At 28.6% G+C, this 21,679-nt stretch overlaps 2 protein-coding genes across 2 annotated transcripts; both read right to left on the bottom strand.

Annotated features, from left to right (window-relative positions):
* Window positions 1–12,387: 12,387 nt before the first annotated feature.
* Window positions 12,388–16,428, bottom strand: LOC133824648 (probable linoleate 9S-lipoxygenase 5). The gene is made up of 9 exons (XM_062257598.1): window positions 16,183–16,428; window positions 15,709–15,986; window positions 15,251–15,491; window positions 14,773–15,138; window positions 14,569–14,654; window positions 14,374–14,481; window positions 13,938–14,242; window positions 13,585–13,848; window positions 12,388–13,363 (listed from the first exon to the last, which is right to left on the bottom strand). The coding sequence occupies exons 1-9, from the start codon at window positions 16,385–16,387 to the stop codon at window positions 12,610–12,612; spliced, it is 2,607 nt and encodes an 868-aa protein (XP_062113582.1). The 5' UTR covers window positions 16,388–16,428; the 3' UTR covers window positions 12,388–12,609.
* A 1,575-nt stretch (window positions 16,429–18,003) lies between these two features.
* Window positions 18,004–20,332, bottom strand: LOC133824647 (putative 12-oxophytodienoate reductase 11). Its single transcript, XM_062257597.1, has 5 exons — window positions 20,193–20,332; window positions 19,673–19,813; window positions 19,429–19,559; window positions 18,980–19,156; window positions 18,004–18,875 (listed from the first exon to the last, which is right to left on the bottom strand). The coding sequence occupies exons 1-5, from the start codon at window positions 20,264–20,266 to the stop codon at window positions 18,259–18,261; spliced, it is 1,140 nt and encodes a 379-aa protein (XP_062113581.1). The 5' UTR covers window positions 20,267–20,332; the 3' UTR covers window positions 18,004–18,258.
* Between the last annotated feature and the right edge of the window lie 1,347 nt (window positions 20,333–21,679).

Below are 21,679 nucleotides of genomic sequence, written 5' to 3'. Positions count from 1 at the left end.
AACAAAAATAAATAAAATATTTAATTAAAATATGATATTTATTTAAAATTTATATGACATTAATATAAATTTAATAAAAATAATTAATAAATTCTATAAATAAAACTAAGCAAACGTGCATATTGCACGTTTGCTTAGTTTTATTTATAGTTTTTATTAATTATGTATTAAATTTATATTAATGTCAAATAAATATCTTATTTTAATTAAATAATTTATTTCTTTTTGTTTAAGTTTATGTTTGTTCTACTTTTTGAATTTGAGAGTAACAACATGAGATTATATATTATATGTTTATTATAATATTAAATATTATACGTTGATTTTAAATTTAAGTTTCTTGCTAGTTTTTTTTTTTTTTTAAATAATTTATTGCTAATTGACAATAGATTATATTAATATTAATATTATATTAAACATATAATATATAATATCTTGTTGTCACTACCAAATTCAAAAACTATAATAAACATAAACTTAAATAAAAAGAAATTAATTAATGAATTAAAATAGGATATTTTAAAGCTATTTTATGATAATTTAAATGATTAAATCATATTTATTTAAGAATAATAAAGTCGTACATATCATTTTTTTATCTTATAAATTTGTGTGATAGTTTGTTTCTTATCAAGTGATTGGAGCTCTTTTTCTTCATCAAATTCACCAAAGAACATTGTAAGATACATTATAAACTAAAACTAGTTGATGGATGTATACTACTCTACACTATGAATTTTTCTATTCTTATTTTATCTTTATTATTAATTTCTTTTTAAATATTATTGTAATTTATATTTATGTCATGTAACCATGTAAATATATATCTATGTCAATGTTGTGCTAGATTCACTACCTCCTTTGATAGAAATCAAAACTCAAAATGGCCACTACCTTTGAACACACCCCTAGGGATTTCGAAAATCACAAAGAAGAAAAAGAAAACTCAGTGATGAGAAGAGGACTAATCGTAAGGAATCAAAACCAAATAAAAAACCAAGTCAATGCCATACCTAAAAAGTCCAGGAAGTGTTTCTTAAAACAAAACTCAAACTTTTAGGAGACACATAGTTTTTAGGGCTCGCAAAAGTCCAGGAGTTTGTTTTTAGGACTCGCATCTATGTGAGTGCCCTAAAAAAGTGTCATAAAATGATGTTTTTGTAGTAGTGATTTAATATATAAAATAAGAGATTAAATTAAACTTTTTATCCATAAATAAAATTTATCCCAAAAAAAATTTGAATAAAGTTTTTAGGGTTATTTGCGAGGAAAGTACCCAAATTATTACGTTTGTAGCACTTAAGTACCCAAGGTATTTTTTTGGCGGCGAAAATATCTTTTGTCCATGTTTTGGTGCAGTTTGGTACAACCGTCAATTCTCACCATGAAGTCCGTCTGTAAAACATAGGCTAAAATACCCAATTAAAAGGATATTTACGACGAAAGTACCAAATTTAAAAGATGTTAGCGGCGAAAGTACCAAATTTAAGATATGTTTGCGGTGAAAGTACCCAAGTTATAAGAAGTAGGCGGACTTAACGACAAAACAGACAGCTGCACTAAAGTGCACCAAAACATGGACGAAATGTACTTGCACTGCCAAAAAAATAACTTGGGTACTTAAGTGCTACAAACACAATAATTTAGGTATTTTTGCTACAAATATCTCAAGTTTTTAATATATAAATATCATGATATAAATATAGTATTAAATTTTGTACAAAAAATAAATAAATATTATATTTTATAATTGTACCCTAATACACAATTAATTGTATTTCAAAATACAAATTGCTACAATAAAAGGTAAATTATCATTAATGATATTGTATATTTTTAAAAAAATTATCAATAATAATATTGTTTTTCCTTTTGTGTCTTTATAATTTATATTAATTATGAAATAAGTTATTACCTAATTTAAATTGCATATGTATTCTATTATTTATGTAGATTTACTTTGCATTAAGTTGACTTAAAAAAATTCATAGGATTTTAATTTCTTTTTATTTTGGTATACGTGTGTCAACTATTGCCTATTATTGATAAGTAATGGTTTCATTGCTTTTAGTAAATAGGTGTCTGAGTTAACCGAGAGAGAAAGTGACTGAGAGAGAGAGAGAACAGAGACTCAAAATTGGGGAAATGATTGTGGTATTTTGGGTATCGTAAAAGTTATTGGTATTATTTTGAAATTATGAAAAATGCCTAGCATTTTTTATTGTAATTAATACTCCGCATTAAGCATATAAATTCAATTTTTTTTATACATATTTGTATATAGCAGTATTTATTGGATCACATTTAATATTTTTAGGTCTATCTGATCTGATCCAATTATTTATTGGATGTTGAACTTTTACAACTGATCCAATTCAAAAAACTTGACTCAACTGATCCGATCAAATTATCTATTGGATTTGATCGATTTTATCCATTAAATATGTCATATTGGTTATGTATTTGATATAATTGTATCCATCTAATATTTTTGAACATTTATTTAACTTAATTTGTTCAAATAATTGATAATATTATAAATAAAAAGACTAATTTATTTAAAATTATACAACATCATACAAATACAATATAAATTATAAACATAATCCTAAATAAATAAATATATTTTTAAAATATATATATCTAAATTAATTCAATTTTATTAGATTATATCATCTAACCATCCATTTGATCAAATTTAAATCTTTAAAGTATGATCCGATCGATGCAATCGTAATTGAATATTTAATTTTTTACAGTTCTCCGTACTGCCAATTATGGTACAATGAAAGAAATTAAGACACTACAACTGCAACATCTCACATATCAAAATATACATTTGCTGGCCTACTTCCTTTGTCTATTTCCTCGATGTGATGCCTCCTTTAAAATGCAACACACGTTTGTCTTTATTAAGTTTTTTTTTACCTTTTTAGATATTAAAAATAATTGATAGATTCATAACAGACTTGCGAAATCATTTTCTTACTCCTCTTTCGATCTATCAAAACTAGGATTTAATAAAGGGTTTATATATTTTTTTTTGACCCTGCTTTTTTTTTCATTAGTTGTTTGAATTTTGTGTTTTAATAAATTATTTTTTGGATCCTATATTTTGTAAAATAGTTAAAATAGAACCTTAAATCTTATTTTAGTTAATGTTTTCTTAACTAAAATCACAAATAATTTACCAAACTAATAATTCAGAACAAAAATAAAATCATTCTGCTTAAAAACTATGTTGTTATATTCAATTTTTTCTTTATCAAAATTGAGTTTAGAGTTTTATTTTAACCATTTTACAAAATATAGGGTCCAAAAAATAATTTGTCAAAACACAAGATCCAAATAAGTAATGAAAAAAAACACAGGTCCAAAAAAATATAAATCCTTTAATAAACAAAAAGTTACCCAATGAAATTTAAACCATAAAAATCTATCAAATTCAATACCTTGACTAGTAACTCACAAAAATTTGACCTCCCCTAGAGTTGTAACCACTAAAATAAAAGATGGTTATATACATATAAAATTTCCAAAATCATATGTTTGTAAATAGGTAAAACATATATGTATATAATTTTGAGCTTCATTTTAAGTCTTACTAGTTAGTAGTACTCTCAGTATACTCGACCCGTGAATAGTTTTTAGTGCAAATTTTTTTTATGACCGTGTATATTGTAGCTATTTAGAGCATTTTGTAAATTTTCAAAAAATTATGAATAGTTTAAAGTACTGAAAATTAAGTTCAAACATATTGTTACACGTATGAATAATTTTTTTTATGCGCGTGAAAAATAATATGTTTGAACCTAAGGAAGTAACAAGTTTAATGTGTATAACTCTTTCAAAAATCAAAACAAAATTTATATATATATATATTTTTAATATTCGCATATTCATCATATACTATGACATCATATTAAAATCACTGCTTCGATCACTAGCTTGTGTGATTTTTCAACAGAGAGGGAAATATATGACCCACATGTGAGAAAAAATTCTCAAATTAAAAAATAAAAAGGAAATGTAATAAAAAAAATTGGAAAACATTTGTTGTACATGAGTTATTGCAGTGGAGAAAGACAATAAAAAAAATTATGAGTTATGGAAGACTTTTTAGCATTAAAATAATAAATAAATTACAAAGAAAATTGAGAAATTATGAAAAAGAGAACTTTAAACCATTTGGTCATGGAGATCTGGGTTTGTTTTCATGGTAGAAGATGAAGTAGATTTTGGAATTTTATTTCAAAAAAAATAAATATAAACTTATACATGATCCACATGCCACATATCATTTTTGTTGTATAAATATTGTTAAATTAGTAGCAATTTAAGGTGTTGAATACTATTTCATATCACATATTGATATTTAAGGTGTTCAAATTAATATAGGGTTTCACATATTTTTAATTATATAGACTCTATATTAATTTACATCAAGCAATACTTGATAAAGGGGCCTTGCAAATTCATTCATTATTATTAGAGAAATTATAGGAAATGACATAAAATAATGGCATCAAGAAATTAATGTGTCCCCGCTTTTAAAATTGTAGAGAAATTATCATTTTATATTGTTGATTACCTAAATTGTCATTTTTTATAAATTTTATTTATTTAGGAGCGCATGACTTTAATATAGTGATAAATATATATTAGTTTTGTTTAATTAGTTTTTATATTAAAGTTATATTAATTTTTTTAGTTTTTTATGGGTTGTTGGTATATTATTTTCCAACTAATGTATATATTTTTTGTGGTATGGTATATAATTTTTTTATGATATTTAATTTCTATCTTATTATACATAATGGTAGTACATAATTTTGTATCATGGTATATATTTTTTAATGGTAGTATATAATTTTGTTAGCATAGTATATACATTTTTTAGTAATAATTTTGTAAGTTTTGTTGGTATATAATTTTTTTTATGATGTTTAATTTCTATCTTATTATACAAACTCAGTATATATATATACTTTATAGTATAATATATCATTCAACATCTTATAAAAAATGAAAAAAAATCAAAATAACTTTAAAATAAAAACTAATATAAATATGGGTAGGTAACCATTTAGTACCATGTATTTTTGCAAAGTGTCATTTTGGTACCCTCTGTTTTCAATAATGCTCATATGGTACTCTGTATTTTAAAATCGTACATATTTAGTACCCTAAACTCAAATTTAATTAATAAAATTTTACCAATTTAATCAAATTGCTGTCAATTATGTAAGTTCTAAATTTAAATTTAATTACTTAATTACATATAACTGATGACAGTTTGATCATATTGACAAAATTTTATCTATCAAATCTGAGTCTAGGGTATCAAATATGTATAATTTTAAAATACACGGTACCATATAAGCATTATTGAAAACAGAAAGTACCAAAATAATATTTTACAAAAACATAAAATACAAAATAAGTAAATTCTCTATAAATATATCATAACATTAAAATATTTAAAATAAAAAAAATAATTCGCTAAATAAACATATTTAATAATATATAATAATAAAAAAGTGTTTAAATTATCTTTATACAAAATTAAAAATATCAATATTTATTTACTTTCACCTACCATTAAAGATCATTACACGCATGGCCCAAAAAAAAAAATATATGTGGACAGCTGAATTGGAAACTGCAGAATTTACTTTTTTACTTCCTCATTAATTGACGTAAAATGTCAATATCACCATCATAAAAAAAAATCTGCCAAAAACTTGCCGCAAGTGATGTGTCACGCTCCATTATTGGAGTAAAAGTTTCAAACATTAAAATATGCATTTACGATTTACCCAACTACTTTCTTTTTTTTTATCTTCCTTTACTTGTTTTCTTTGTCTCTTTCTTATGGTGTGTGCAACCTCATTTAAAATGCAACATAGGCACTTGTTGAAATACCTAGTATATATTTATGACAATTTTTATATCAGTGCTTTATTTTAATTTTTGTCGGTGGGATTTTCAGTAGTCTTAATCTGTAATAAGTTTTCGATGCAATTTTTTTATGATCATGTATATTATAGTTATTTAGGACATTTTACGAATTTTTAGAAAATACCGAATAATTTACAGTACCGAAAACTAAATTAAAATATGTTGTTTTCCACACGTGACTAAATAGCTATAATATATATGGTTATAAAAAAAATCGCGCCGAAAACTGTTCACAGGTCGAGAACACTGAAAACTTTAGCGGTAGGGCTTAAAGTGAAACTCATATAGAAAAATTATTCTATATATTTATTTTGTTAAAATAATCTATATATGATACAAACTATTCATTTTTTTTTAACAAAATACATTTTCTACATGTATATACTTAAATTAGATTTGGTTTAATTTATGAGAAATTTTATTCCTATTAAGAGAGTAGTGGATAAGATTAATATGTAGTTAATTTTGATACCTTTTAGAATATATTAACATCAAATTTTATGGATCAAAATGACCTTTAATAATGTGTGAAAGTAAGTAAAAAATGTCAATTTCGTAGGAAAATAGCTCAACCACCTTTTTAATACTATACATTACCAAATATACTATTTTTATATAGCAAATTACTTTGATATAATTCCATTCTAAATATTTTAATGTCGTGTTATAAGTATATTAGTTTTATTCAATTAATTTTTATTTTAAAGTTATGTTGATGTTTTTTTTCTTCATTTTTTTATAGATTGTTGGTATATTATTTTTCAACTAGTGTATATATTTTTTGTGGTATATTTTTTTTATCAAAGTTGTATGGTTAATATTATATAAAAATTACATGTTTTTTTAATATATTGTTAGCATGGTATATGCACTGTTTATGCTATAGTACATATATATATTAGGGTTGTGCAAAACATTTTGCAACCCGCCCAAATCAGCCTGAAAAACTAAAAAAAAAATGCAATCCAAAAAACCCGAGTTAAAATTGGGCGGGTTAACCCGACCAACTTGCTCAAACCGTTGGACGAGTTAGTTTTTTTTTCTTTCTTTATTTGGATATATAAATTAGATAACCCAAACTGATTATGACATAAACCTATTTAAAATTCTTATAACCCGCTCAATCCGCCCAATGCTCAGCCCTAAATTATATATATAAAATGTTGTTATAGTTATTTTATATCAATTGATTTTGTTTGTTTTTTTTTAAAAAAATATTTCATATAAGTTTACTAGCATAGTATATTAATTTGGTATATTGTAAAACAATATATATATATATGGAATACTTCTTAATAATTATTACTCATGGATGGTTAACATAAATCAGTAAATAAGTTTTTGATGAGGAATGATTATAATGATGATGAAAATAAATAAATAAAATATATAAAATCAATAATTTTGAATTTTTAGATTAATTAGGCAACAAACATTAGTTAGAAAGATCATGGTCACATTAATTATTCTTATAAAATCAAAAATGATTTTTTTCTCATGGAATGGATAAAAGGAATGAATTAAGAATGAAGAAGGAATGTAGAATGATTATTAAATACGATTTTTTTTATTCTTTAATTTATAAATATGTGACCGTCATGTCATTGGATAACCCTTCCAAAAGTTTGAAAAAGTCAAAATTTATTTTTATAAATATTAATTAACAATTATAAATATGGATCATTGATGGTAATCCAATAGTTAATATTAAAGTAATCATCAATGGGTAGTAACCATTAAAAGTGTCCTCATATATATATATTATGCTAGCTATTACACATATATATTATGTGTAATATAATATTTTATATACATTAAGATAAAAAATCAATATACCGTGATAATAAAAACATATACCATAAAAAAATACTAACGAAAATAAAATTGGTATATTATTACTCTAAAAATGTATATACCGACTAATGCTAACAAAACTACATACCACCATTAAAATGAATATATTATACTAACATAATTATATACCACCATTATATATAACAAGATAAAAACTAAATATCATCTAAAATAATGATATATCATACCACAAAAAACATATATATTAAGTTGGAAAATAATATACCAACACTCAAAAAATGAAAAAAAAAAAAACACAATATATGAATATAATGTTGGGGGAGAGTGAGATTACACCACCACAATATTATGAATCTGTACAAAATTATCATTGACAGATACCAAAGAAATATTGAGTTAGATGATGCAAACCCTAGTTGTAGAACAATCTCCTTGAGTCTTCTCAAAGCTCCAAACCCTTACCTTTGAACTTCTTCTTCTTCAATGTAAAACACAACCAAAGACTTATACACGAGATGTATCGCTGTCCTAATCTCTATTTCCTAGCCCTCCATTGATGCTTGAGGCTTTTTCTAAAAGGAAATGAGAATTGTGATTGAACAAGCCTTAAGCTCACAAAGCCAAGCACTTTTTTTATGAGTTTATTGGAGAAAACTTGAGATTCTTGAAAGCTAGAGAGAGAAATATGTTAGAGAGAGATTTGAGAGAATGATCAAATCTTCCAAAACTCTATTAGGACCATTTTATAGTGTAGGCATCGTCATTAGGTCTAACCAATAGGATTAGAGCTAAAGAACTCGTCATTTAGAGCTTAAAATACGTGTTCGTACGGACACATCAGGTGACGCATTGCATGCCTATAGGAGATGCATCGCCAGCTGAGATTTTCAAACCCCTTCACATTTAGGCGATGCAACACCTCCAAAGAGGTGATGCATCGCCACCCTCACTGCCCAATGACCCCTCTAAGAGGCCTAAAATTGCTTCAAATGCTACCAAACTTTTTGGACATCTTTAGATTGCTCCATGTATCACTTTGGATCCAAAAACATAATTTTTAAGTGCCTATAATTGAAATTCAAATTTCACATCTTCACTAAGTGTTTTATACTTAGCTTGTATAACAACACTTATCTTTTGTATTTAACCAATCATAACATATAACATGCTAACAAAATTATATACTACCATTATATATAATAAGATATAAACTAAATATCATCTACAAAAAAATGATATACTATACCACAAAAACATATATATTAAGTTGGAAAATAATATACCAACAACACTTAAAAAAATATTACTCAAAAAATGTATATACCATATAAAAAAAATTATATACCACCAATAAAATATATATACCATCATACAAGATTATTAACTGTCATTATGTATAACAAGATAGAAAATACATATATATATATATATCATTGACAAAAAAAGATATATACTATACTATAAAAAACATATAAAATAGTTCAAAAATAATATACCAACAACCCATAAAAAAACGAAAAAAAAATCAATATAACTTTAAAATAAAAACTAATACACATATACCACCATATTAAAATCATATGCTTTTAAATAAATAAAAAATGATAGAAAATAGTAATTGTAAAAACAAAAATATAATAAAATTAAAAATATTATTTTTCTCTAAATAAAAATAAAGGACATTTATTAATTATTATCCTAAAAAATCATTTGTTATAATTTCTCAGTGGTAGAGAAACTCACAAAAATTTGACCTCGCCTAAAGTTGTAACCACTAAAATGAGAGATAGTTATATACATGTAAAATTTACAAAATCATATGTTTGTAAATAGGTAAATGATTTTCCTAAAATGATTAGGGTTCTGTTATCTAACTAAGTATTTAAGAGACTAACATCTCATCATTTTAACAATACTTAAGAGCCCAACTAATTAGATGTTAAAACACAAGTGCTGAACTTGATTAACTACAAAATATAATAGATAGTAACTAACACCAAACCAGACACAACAACATGAATTATTTTGCCAAACTAAAGCTCACAAAACATGGCACTTGCATAAATATATAATGCAAGAGGTAGCTAGGCTTGAGAGACTCAACAAAGACATAGAAATAATGTGTTTGCATTTTAAATGAGGTGGCCCAATTTAATTTGTAGGACAGAAAAGAAGACAAAAGATTTTATTTCTTTTTTATATTTTGTATCACTTTTTGATTCAGTTATATAATTTATAAATTCAAAAAAGAAATTTCTGGAGTAGAAAAAAATACGTTACAAAGCTAGATTAGTGGCAAAAGGTTTTACACAGCAAGAGAGGGTAAATTACATTGAAATTTTTTCATCTGAAGTTAAACACACTTCAATCCGAGTGTTATTAGCTTTGATAGCTATAGAAGATTTAGAACTCGAGTAGATGGATGTAAAACGATCTTTTTACATGGAGAATTGGAAGAAGAAATCTATACGAGACAACATGAAGGCTTTAAAGAAAAGGGAAAAGAAGACCATGTTTGTTTACTAAAAAGATTCTTATATGGACTGAAACAGTCACCTTGCCAATGGTACAAGAGGTTTCAAGAGGAGCTTCTATGATTGTTGTGTATATGTAAAGACAACAAATGTAAGGTCAGTAGGACACTCACTTTTATACATTGATGACATGTTAATTGCAAGTAAGCTCATTTATGAAGTTAACAAGGTAAAAGAGATGCTGAGTGCATAATTTGAAATGAAAAATCTTGGTCCAGCAAAGAAGATTTTGGGAATTGAGATAATTAGAGACAGAAAGCACAAGAGATTGTAACTCTCTCAAAGAGGATACATATCTACAGTTCTTAAAAGATTTGGTTTTTACAATGCCAAATCAGTAGCGACTCCAATTCCTCAACATTTCAAATTGTCATATACTCAAGCACCTAGCTCAGATGAAGACATCTGATTTATGCAAAGAGTTCCTTATACTAGTGTTGTAGGGAGCATGATGTACATTATGGTCTGCACACGCCCGGATCTATGCCATGGAGTAAGTGTGGTGAACAAGTACATGGGAAATCTTGGGAGAGAGCATTGGGAGGCTGTTTATTAGACTATGATGTCCCACATAGAATAAATGTAAGAATATTGAACCATTAATAAGAACATGTGTAACTCCACTAATTACCAATTGGTTTTTAGATGGAGCCTCATGATTCTTGTCACTGTTAAATAGATGATGAGGTATATAAAGGGGACATATAACATTGGGTTACTCTATGGTTCAAGTTCAAACAAACCAGAAGTATATGGTTATGTCGATTCATTATATGCAGGGGATATGGACACTAGGAGATCTCAATTGTAGATTTGTGGTTAAAAGGCTTAACAAGGGAACTTGATATTGATCAAAGAGTAATTAATATGTTTAGTGACAGTCAGAGTGCCTTACACCTTAGTAAAAATCAGGTGTTTCGCGAAATAACCAAACACATTGATGTTAGGTTGCACTTTATCCGAGGCATCATCACAGAAGGAAAGGTTAAGCTGGAAAAGGTATCAACCAAAGAGAACCCTTTTGATATGCTCACCAAAGTGTTACCAATAGCAAAGTTCAAACATTGTCTGAATTTGCTTAGGGTCACTGTTGAATGAAGAAGGTGACCTTGGAAGCACATTGAGTCTCATCAACCATTCCAATTAGAATTATCTGTCAAGGTAGAGGATTGTTAATATGACCGTTAATTCTGTTAAGACTCTATATTCTATTAGGTCCGTTAAGACTGTTAGAACTCTTAAGTAGCTCTGTTCCTTTTCCTTTTGTTTTGCTGCCTTATATCTATGCCTATAAATAGGGTCATTGTAAAGAGACTAAGGTATGGTTTTACTTGTAATAATTGAGATTGTTTCAAAGAGATTAATAAATAGCTTGAGTGTTGCTTCCTGTGGATGTAGGAAGGAGAAATTCTTCTGAATCAGGTAAAACCTTTTGGGTTGTTTGTTTGTGTTTGTTCTTGATTATCTTCATGTGAGAGTGTTGTCATAGATCAAGAGAAGTTTGCATAACAGTTATATATGAAAAAAGTTCAAAAATATTCAAATTCTTATATTTTTATTTTGAAATAGCCCAAGTACAATTATGATCTTAATTTTCAGAGCAATAAAGTAAAGGGAATTCTTTGAGAAAAAAAAATGTTAAAAGATTAACCAATGTCAATGTTATAAAATAAATTACAATTAATATTATGTTGAAAAAAAGTACAAAAACAATAAATACATTAAAGTAAATATTTTATTTTAATTGCTTAAATACATATTATATAGCTGCTTGACACAGGTTTGAATTCATTGAACAATTTGTAAAGTAAAAGTCTAAACGTCTAATTAATATCATCAACTCTAATCTATATCCCAATTTTATGTTTAAGGCATTGAAAGTTGAGAAACGTACAGTTAAATCCATTACAACATTTTTCACTACTTTTTTTAACCAAGGAGTCGAAATAATAACCAAATACTATAATGAGAATTTTCGGTATTGAACTACGAATGTTGACAATTTTGATATGATCAAGAGGCTTAAAACATATCAGACTCAAAATTTCACTTAGAAAAGAATTTTAAGCATTGCAGAAAGCATTAAAATAAACTTTATTAATTGTTGTTGTACTAAATAAGGTTGATGCAAGAATAAGCACCACATATGGTGCAAGGCATTTAGTGCTGCAAAAGCACAAAGCCTTGCACACAAATTCACGACACTTAGTCACACAATTATTTCAGGGAAAGCCAGGAAATCAAAGATAAAAAGATAAAGGAAAACAACAACAACAACATCAATACGATGAGACAAGTTTTAGATTGAGATGCTGTTGGGAATTCCCCTGGCAGTGAGCCCTTGATCACTCTTAGGCATGAGCAACGCATATGGGAAATTGACTGGGCCAACTCGATTCTTCATATTCGTATCATTATTTCTCCTTGCAATTTTGTCTTCAATTTGAGCAAGTTTGTTTCCAAATCTTTCAAAAGCTTGCAAGGGATCAGCTTCTGAAGTCCAGTCAGGATTTTCTCTCTGACCAAGATATAGCTCATCTGAAGCATGCCTTGACAAAATCTCAACAAGGGAAATCCCAATAAGGCTCTGGAATTCTGGAGTAACTGACAATAAGAAAGCCTTTTCAGGGTCAGATTTAAGCTGCTCATATTCTGGAGTACCCTCTTCAGGCATGAACCGTCGGCTTAATGTGGGACGGTTTGGAAGGTACCCTGTAAAAGCATACTGGCCAAAGTTGACAGCTGCATGAAGAGCAGAAGATATCCATATGAGTATAGTGCATGACTCAACTAGTTCCTCACGAGTTTGCATTTTCGGCCACCAAGCTTCATTTTTCTTGTCACCATGACCCACTTCCCTAACTTCCTTCCACCATGCCTGAAGCTCTGTGTCTTTTTGGATAGCAGCATCAGTCTTGTAGTAGAAGGAGCAGTATTCTTTAACCCATGTATTGATTGCAGACCAGATTTCCAGCCCATCGACAGCATAAGGATAATCCTCTACTAGCAAGCGAAGCCCATGAGGAGAATTCTGATCTTTTACTGCCATTCCTCTGCATAAAGTCATAGAATAGTATATTACTAAAAGAAAACATAACCAAAACATTTTCGGATTTCTTAAACAACCTTAATCTCTAACATATTATGTCCCCTAAAGTAATTCTCTCAAGGCTGAATTCATCAAAGATACCAATTTCTATTATTTACTTTAGATTTTATAACAGTTCATAAGACATGATTTTTGCCATCACCTAAGTCTAATAGATCGACTTGCCTTTTAAGGAGATCTGCTGGAAGTGCTTGATCAGTAAAAACCCAATCCTTATAAACTACTGCTGACGATTCCAAAGCATACTTTCCCTGAAAAAATGTGGACTCTATGATGCCATCAGCACTGACGAGACTCTGCCTAGCAAGGGCATTTATGTTCATGGTATCACGGTAATGGGGGTGCAAAAGTTTGTAGATTGGGTGGAGTGCACTTAGCTGCCTGTTCGTTGCTATCACAAACGGCTCAATCACAGCGTGTGTATTCAACCTGTATACCAACCAAAATTCAAGACCTTAAAGAGAATATTTCAAACTGAATAAAACTTATGTGATAAACTTTCTTTGACAGTTTCGTACCAATGACTATTGAGTTGATGGTAGCCAGAATCATTTACAGCCGCATAAGCTTTAGCCAGTTGCCAAATGGTACCTTCAGCACCTTCTTCAGCAGGGGTATATACTTTACTCACCACACCAAATTGATCGCCATCCGGATGTGGAAGGCTTAATTCGATGGCAACAGGCTTCAATGTGCCGTCATTAGTCAAAAAGAGGAGAGTTCGAGTTGCATAAGCCTTTGTAGAAGTTGTGTTTATCCTCCTCAGGTAGGGAATAAATGAATCGTGGTGATTCAATATAAATAATTTATTTTCATTGAGTGCCTATCAGCCATATAATGAGGAATTACATTAGTTAATTAGTTCGTAGTAAGATTAAGATTAGATATTAATCTATAACTGCAAGCCACACTTATGAAGCTCTTGTACGAAAAATATCTTGCCAAGAAATATACCGTAAGTACGTCGAGCCCCTCCAAGTAATTCTGAATATGTTCTTCAGTAATTGTGCTAGTCTGATCACCATATAATTCTGGGTTTAGCTTGCTGGTCGGTGGGAATGTCTGTAGTCAAAATTAGGCCAAATTATATGACCAAATATGAAACAAAATTCTGTATTTTATATCACTTAACAATAATGAAAAAGTTACCTTGAGGCATTGAATGAGGATAGGGTGGACTCCAGCAACCATTTCTCTTCCAAATTCTTCGTCAGTCCTCCATGCAGATTTACTCTCTACTCCAAATCATTGAAACAATAAAATTAGAGGAAATAAAATAGCTACTTAAAAGTATAATAATTGGGTAATTGTATGAACTATGGAAAAATCTAACTTGGAAACAAGATTGGCTACCTTTAATAACGTCAGGTATAGGAAACTTAAGGAATTGTTCACCGTCAGATCGGAGAAATTCCCTGAACAGGTCGACAGGAACATTTTTCCTAATATTGTCAAGTACTGACGTTGGTAGCTTAATTCCTCCTTCATACAAGTCATGTATTTCTTTGAAGTTATCAAACTCGTTTCGGGTCTGGTCAAAGAAATGTTTCAGCGCGGGTACGATGGCTTGAGACAGAGACTTAAGTGCATAAGCAAGAAAATCTGCCATCTTCAAGTGACCAAATCGTTCATCTCGTGGAACGTAAATGTCTAACGATTCAATGGGATCCAGTGGTTTCATAAGGTTCACTTGTTTCAGCCTGCTCTCACTTTTAGAATCTACAAAACATAATTTAAGAAAGAAAGAAAAAACATTAAGTGTTTAGAAAAAGAACCGAAACCCCAAATCTGCAATACATATATCTGAAAATAACATACACAAATGCCTTACCTGTTTTGGTGGCTGCTCTGCCTGTTCTTCCTCTGCGAGGGTAAGGGAATTCGCTATTCCCTCCAAGGGTTTTACGAACAAAGTTTGAACCTTTGTCAGGCTCACCCAAATCGTTGTACACATCGTAGTCATAGACTCTGTCCCACTCTTTGCGCTCTCCTTTTCCATTTCCTCTCAAGTTCGCAAGCTCTTCCCTTCTGTACTTGAGCAGCGATGCTGGTGTTTCATTTGGAAGATATGACTACAAAAAATAAGCACAATCAACTTTACTTGTACTAATACCTTTGTAAATAATCTGTAAAGAACAAAATTCTGATTCTTATTTATTCATTGCGTACTTTAGTCAAACACATGGAGGCTAACTCTTCAGTGCGTAGTACAAATTTCATGAAAAGACTACTATCGACTGATTAAAACAACTTCAAATAATGATCATCCAAACACTAACAACCACTTACCTTGTTTCTGAAGAAAATACGATCATAGTTGTATTTTCTAGCTGAGTAAACCCATGAATTACAGATGAAGCGAACGACACCATGACCAGGAACGTCATCAAGGGTAATGGTCTTGAGGAAGAACTCGTCAACGTGATTGTTGTTGAAGATGATAGCTTCAGGAACTCCAATGGATTCGTCCCAGTCGAAAGTCACTCTGAACACCGAGTCTCCTGGTAACAAGGTTGGCAGAGAAGTAATCCAGTTCTCCAAGTGAGCTTCTTTACTCAACTTCCCCGCTGCAACAAAAATTAATAATAATGGCACCAGAAAAAACTATATCAAGATCATATCATAACTTTAACATTAATATATATATATAAATCTTTATCACGTAAAACTGATTAAGATACAGAACCATATATATTACGTACTATAGATAGATACCAACACATGCATATATATACTATATATATATAAGTACAACGTACGTACCGACGTGACCACTGACGAGCTGTAGAGAAACTCCACTGCCTAAGAATTCGCCTAAACGATCGAAAATAGCAGAGCCAGCGTTAACGGTGGCAGCCAAAGGATTGAACTCCAACACATTCTTCTTGGTCAACACAACCGTACCCTTTATCTTTTTTCCATGGAGACCCCCAGTCAGAGTGTCCACCACTTTCCCGGCTAGAAACATCTTACTGACTTTATATGTAATTGATCAACTCTTCAGGGACCAATAAGCAATTAATTATGACTATGACAGTAGTAATAGTAGTAGTAGTAGTAGTAGTAGTAGTAGGAGTTGTAGTGAAGAGCATTACTGGAGATGGATGGTATATATAGGTAGGGAAACCATCGAGACTTGTGGAATCGATCAGATCAATACGTTTTGATGCCTTTTACAATATTATACACATGTTAATATAATGCACATGTTAAAAATATATTTATATTTATATTTTTCTGTATTATCTTCAAGACATATTTAATAATGACAAAGAAAATGGAAGTGTGCTGCCAAAGAAAATGACAGAAATTAAGATAAACGTGGATCAATTGTTTGATATCAATAAATATATATATATATATTTATACTACATATTATTTTTGTTTCTTTTTTCTTTTAGAAGTCACAAAATAGCTATACAAAAATAATGATAAATTCATCTTAATATATTTATAGAATCTAATTTATATCTAACGATGAAGATATAAAAATCTCAAAATCTAAACTTAATTACTCTTTTTTATTATTTTTGCATAATATATATTTACTTTATAGTTGAGCATAAAAACCGTTTATAATATGCATGGTAGGTATGTTCCTTAAAAACTCACATATCATACTTCTTTTTGACTAACATGATAGGTCGGTTCCTTAGGTACTGACTTATTAACATATGTTAAGTTAGTTTTTACATAACCGACCTACCATAATTGATGTTTGATGTCCAGATTGTAATAGTAAGTTCAACATTTCTTGCCATCTCAGCCATCTACATTGTCTCCAAACAACTCATCTAATAACTCTTTACTCTCTACAGCTTTTGTAGCTTCTCATAATGTACCTAATGTTCAAAAATTAAATTACCAAACAACAAAAGTTTAAAATGCATTTATGCTAATTATACATTTTATAAAGCAAAATATTTTATGTCATATATATATATCTTCTATATAATAAGTGTGTAGATAACAATTTTTTTTTATTTTAATGGTTTTTTATTTTTTTTAATGTTAATTTTTACAGAATATTCTTATATTTAACAGAATATTCTTATATTTAAGTGTAGTTTGTAAACACTTAAACTTAAATAAAATAAAATAAATAATTAAAAAAAATTAAAATTTGATATTTTTGAAATATTTTACAAAGATAATTATTTTAAAATAATAAATAATTAAACAAATTAAAATAGGATATTTTTGAGATATTTTACAATAATAATTATAAAATCATACGTTTTATAACTTAAATAAAATTTAATTAAATTTAAATTCACTTATTAGAATAATATCATATTAAAAATATAATATAATATACTATGAATTAGCAACAAATTATTTTTTTTTTATAAAAAATAAGCAAGAAACTTAAATTTAAAATCCATGTATAATATTTAAAATTACATTAAACATATAATATATAATATGTTATTATTACTCACAAATTCAAAAACTAAAACAAACATAAACTTAAACAAAAATAAATAAATTATTTAATTAAAATAAGATATTTATTTGAAATTTATATGACATTAATATAAATTTAATAAAAATAATTAATAAATTCTATAAATAAAACTAAAATAACACTTAACCAATCGTTTATAAGAAAACATATTGGAAATTTGGAATTATTAATTAAACAAGAGAGAGACAATGGAGTGCTCATACAAATAACGAAGGATAATTATTTTACATTTAATTTTCTTTTACATTAAAATCCTTCTTGTTCCCAAATCCCAGCCATCGACATTCTACAGTACTCAAAACTAAATTATTCTATGTCCCTACAGCTCTTTTTGAGTACAAGAGAAGAAATCACTCACTCACGGCTTGGACCTATATATTTTGAGTAGTTGAAGATGTGGTTTCAAGAAATGGATAATCAGTATAACCTTTAATAGGATCAGACAAGTAGAATGTGCTTCTGTCATACTTATTTAGAGGGCCATTAAGCTCAAATCTCTTTGGCAAATCTGGATTAGCCAAGAAGTGACGACCATAAGCAACAAGATCAGTACGATTTTCAGCTAAAGCATTGTTCCCATCTTCCTTGCCATAACCCCCAGCAACAATGAATGCACCATTGAAAGCCTTTCTCATGGGGACAAGACTATGAGGGGTCTCATCAATATCTCCAAGACTTTTCATTCTTGGTTCAACCATGTGGCAATACAGGATCCCATTCCCATACTTGTTCAGAGATTCCACCATGTGAACCCCCAAAGCCTCTGGGTTGGAGTCATTTGATTCCATGTAGTTTGCAAATGGTGACAATCTCATTCCAACTTTATCAGCACCTATCTCATTAACAATAGCTTCAACCACTTCAAGAGCAAAACGACACCGATTCTCTAAACATCCACCGTATTTATCTGTTCGGTCATTCACTTCATCTTTCAAAAATTGGTCAATCAGGTAACCATGAGCTCCATGGATCTCAACTCCATCAAAGCCTGAATTCAACATGTAAGACAATTATGTCAGTCAGTTGCAAAAGTTTGAACAAACTTCCTTATAAAATCACTGACTCTCTACTTTATCAGAAAAAGGAATCTACCAGCTTCCATGGCATTCCTCGCAGCTAGCCTAAAATCATTGACTATTTGAGGAATTTCATCTGTGCCAAGCCGCCTTGGAGGATCGAATTCTTCGACACCAATGCCATTTAATCGAATTTGGGGAGTCAATGACTTGTCAGTGGAAGATATTGGAGCTTGGCCATTTGGTTGGAAACCTGTTCACACCAATAAGGTAGGACACATCTGAATCAATAATTAATGATCAATTGAAAGAGAAAATCCATGGATATGACTAGAAGCACCAGAGCAACACTAAGAAAAAAAAAGAGAGTAAATTTGCCTAAACAGTTCATATATATTATTTTCTACTAGAGAATTCTGCATCTTTTTTTCTACTGGTAATTAACAATCAAGTGTCACAATTCCATTCACAATCTCATGATATTGTATATTAAGTGCTTATAGCAGATTCTAAAACGCAACGCACCTGCATTTGAAACTCTGCCCGCATGCCAAATCTGACAGAAAAAGATACCACCTTTAGCGTGAACTGCATCAACAATAGGCTTCCAAGCTTCAACTTGCTCTTTTGTCCATATACCAGGTGTATCAGGGTACCTATATATATATATATATATATAATCAAAACCACACAAACATTTTACAAATTTAAAGTAAATGCAAAGCATGAATTTAAAAATATTGTAATACATCAATAGAAATAGAATTACCCTTGAGCAGTATTAGAAATTCCAGTTGCTTCTGAAATGAGAAGACCCCCATTGGAGGTTCTTTGGGAATAGTATAAGATGGCATGTGGCTGAGGAACATTGTCGTATGACCTTTGTCGAGTCAAGGGTGCCAAAACAACCCTGGAAGTTATCAACGACAAAACCCCAAATGAAAAAAGAACCCCATGGAATGGTCAATCAAACAGTAAGCAACACAGAGAAGCAAATAAACAAAATTGAACTGTAGTAATGCTGCTAAGTACAGCCCAAGATGTACCAATGTAGAACTCAATTTCTCCCCTACAGTGTCAAAGATGAGACACCACCATAACGTTTAATCCAACTTTATAAACCAAAATGTCATATCACTCTCTTTCTTATTCATTTTTTTTTTATTATTTCAATTTGCACAAACTAACTTCTAAGAAATTAAAAAAAACAATAATCAATAGCAAAATTACTCGAGAGACAAAACCCAGAAAATTTTCCTGCTAATAACCAAATTAAAAAAGATGATTACCTATGAGAAAGATTGAACTTTCCCATTTTGCATGGCGTCATAAGAAGATTTGTGAGAACTTGAGCAGAAGCCATTTTGGGTATTTGGGTATGTTGTTGTTTACCAATTGTCGCAATACTAAAACGTTTGAGCTCTTTCTTAATTTATACTTGTCGAATGACTGAATAAAGACCCAATTTGGCTATATATTCGAAAATATAAGTGGCCCATTTTTTCTACAATGAAGAAAATTCAAAAGGGGAAAAGTTGAGCAAAAATCAACGCAATGAATTAAAATGTCAAACTTGTGACTAATTTTTAAGCTTTAATAATGATGCTGACGTCTGTGCGTGCGCGGGCTGTATGGGAGAAGTTAGTTTGTGATTCTTACTACAAAACTTGCTCATTGCCATCGTCATTGTCATTGACCACCAAAAAGTGACTTGTCTCGTGGCTTTTTTATGTTGCCGGTTTTGGATTTTATTCATTTATAGAACTGATTTTGCTTTACATTAATGAAAAAAATATTCTATTAATAATAATTTTATTACTTTTACGAAAATTTAAAAGGAAAACAATACAAAGAGGCAATACTAGTATATATATATATATATATATATTACAAACAACATAAAAATGATATAGAAAACAAATATATATCTTATAAAAGGATCTTCTGGAAGTTCAGCCTTTATCTCAAATCACTCTTTTCGTTTAATACTATTCGTAAACTTGATTTTTGAACTTTTAATATTATTATTATTTTATTTTTTGTATAAACAATTCCTACCTACCTTCAAAACAAGATATTTTCATGTGGTATTTATTATACATCCCTTTGAGATGAAAAGATTCGTAATTCATGTGGTAGACACAAGATATTTTCTAGATAAGTTCATTAGAGAAAAATCCCAATTAATCAGATTTAAGATTCGTAATTATTATTATTATTAGTAGTAGTAGTAGTAATGATTTAAGACATGTGAATCACTTTCAAGAATTAATCAGATTTGAATGTATAACTAATGGGCATAATAAAACTAAAAGTAAAAATTTTAAATTGTATTAATTATGCGAGTGAAGAGCAATTATCTGAATATGATAAAAGTCAATACAAACAATATTATTATTTAATATAGCAAACTAGCTAACAATATTTTATTATTTTAAAATAATAAATAAATAAACAAATTAAAATATGATATTTTTGAGATATTTTACAATGATAATTATTTAAAAATAATAAAACTATATATTTAATAACTTAAATAAAATTTAATTAAACTTAAACTTGATATTATATTAAACATATAATATATAATCTTTTGTTGTCACTGTCAAATTAAAAAAAATAGAACAAAAATAAATAAATTAATTAATTAAAATAGAATATTTTTAAGATATTTTATGATAATTTAAACAATTAAATAATATTTATTTAAAAATAATAAAGACATACATATTATTTTTTTATCTTATAAATTTGTGTGATAATTTATTTTTTATCA

This window comes from Humulus lupulus, chromosome 3 (genome assembly GCF_963169125.1).
Source record: "Humulus lupulus chromosome 3, drHumLupu1.1, whole genome shotgun sequence".
Lineage (NCBI taxonomy): Eukaryota > Viridiplantae > Streptophyta > Magnoliopsida > Rosales > Cannabaceae > Humulus > Humulus lupulus.
The sequence above is the reverse complement of the archived record's forward strand: the minus strand, read 5'-3'. Positions and strand labels throughout refer to the sequence as shown.

Coding starts and splice junctions, on each gene's coding strand:
- LOC133824648 (XM_062257598.1), bottom strand. CDS start 16,387: ATGTTTCTAGCCGGGAAAGTGGTGGACACTCTGACTGGGGGTCTCCAT. Junction 15,987..16,182: donor GCTCGTCAGTGGTCACGTCG/GTACGTACGTTG, acceptor TTTTTGTTGCAG/CGGGGAAGTTGAGTAAAGAA. Junction 13,849..13,937: donor CATCAACTCAATAGTCATTG/GTACGAAACTGT, acceptor GTTGGTATACAG/GTTGAATACACACGCTGTGA.
- LOC133824647 (XM_062257597.1), bottom strand. CDS start 20,266: ATGGCTTCTGCTCAAGTTCTCACAAATCTTCTTATGACGCCATGCAAA. Junction 19,814..20,192: donor AAGTTCAATCTTTCTCATAG/GTAATCATCTTT, acceptor GATAACTTCCAG/GGTTGTTTTGGCACCCTTGA. Junction 18,876..18,979: donor GAGGAATGCCATGGAAGCTG/GTAGATTCCTTT, acceptor TGTTGAATTCAG/GCTTTGATGGAGTTGAGATC.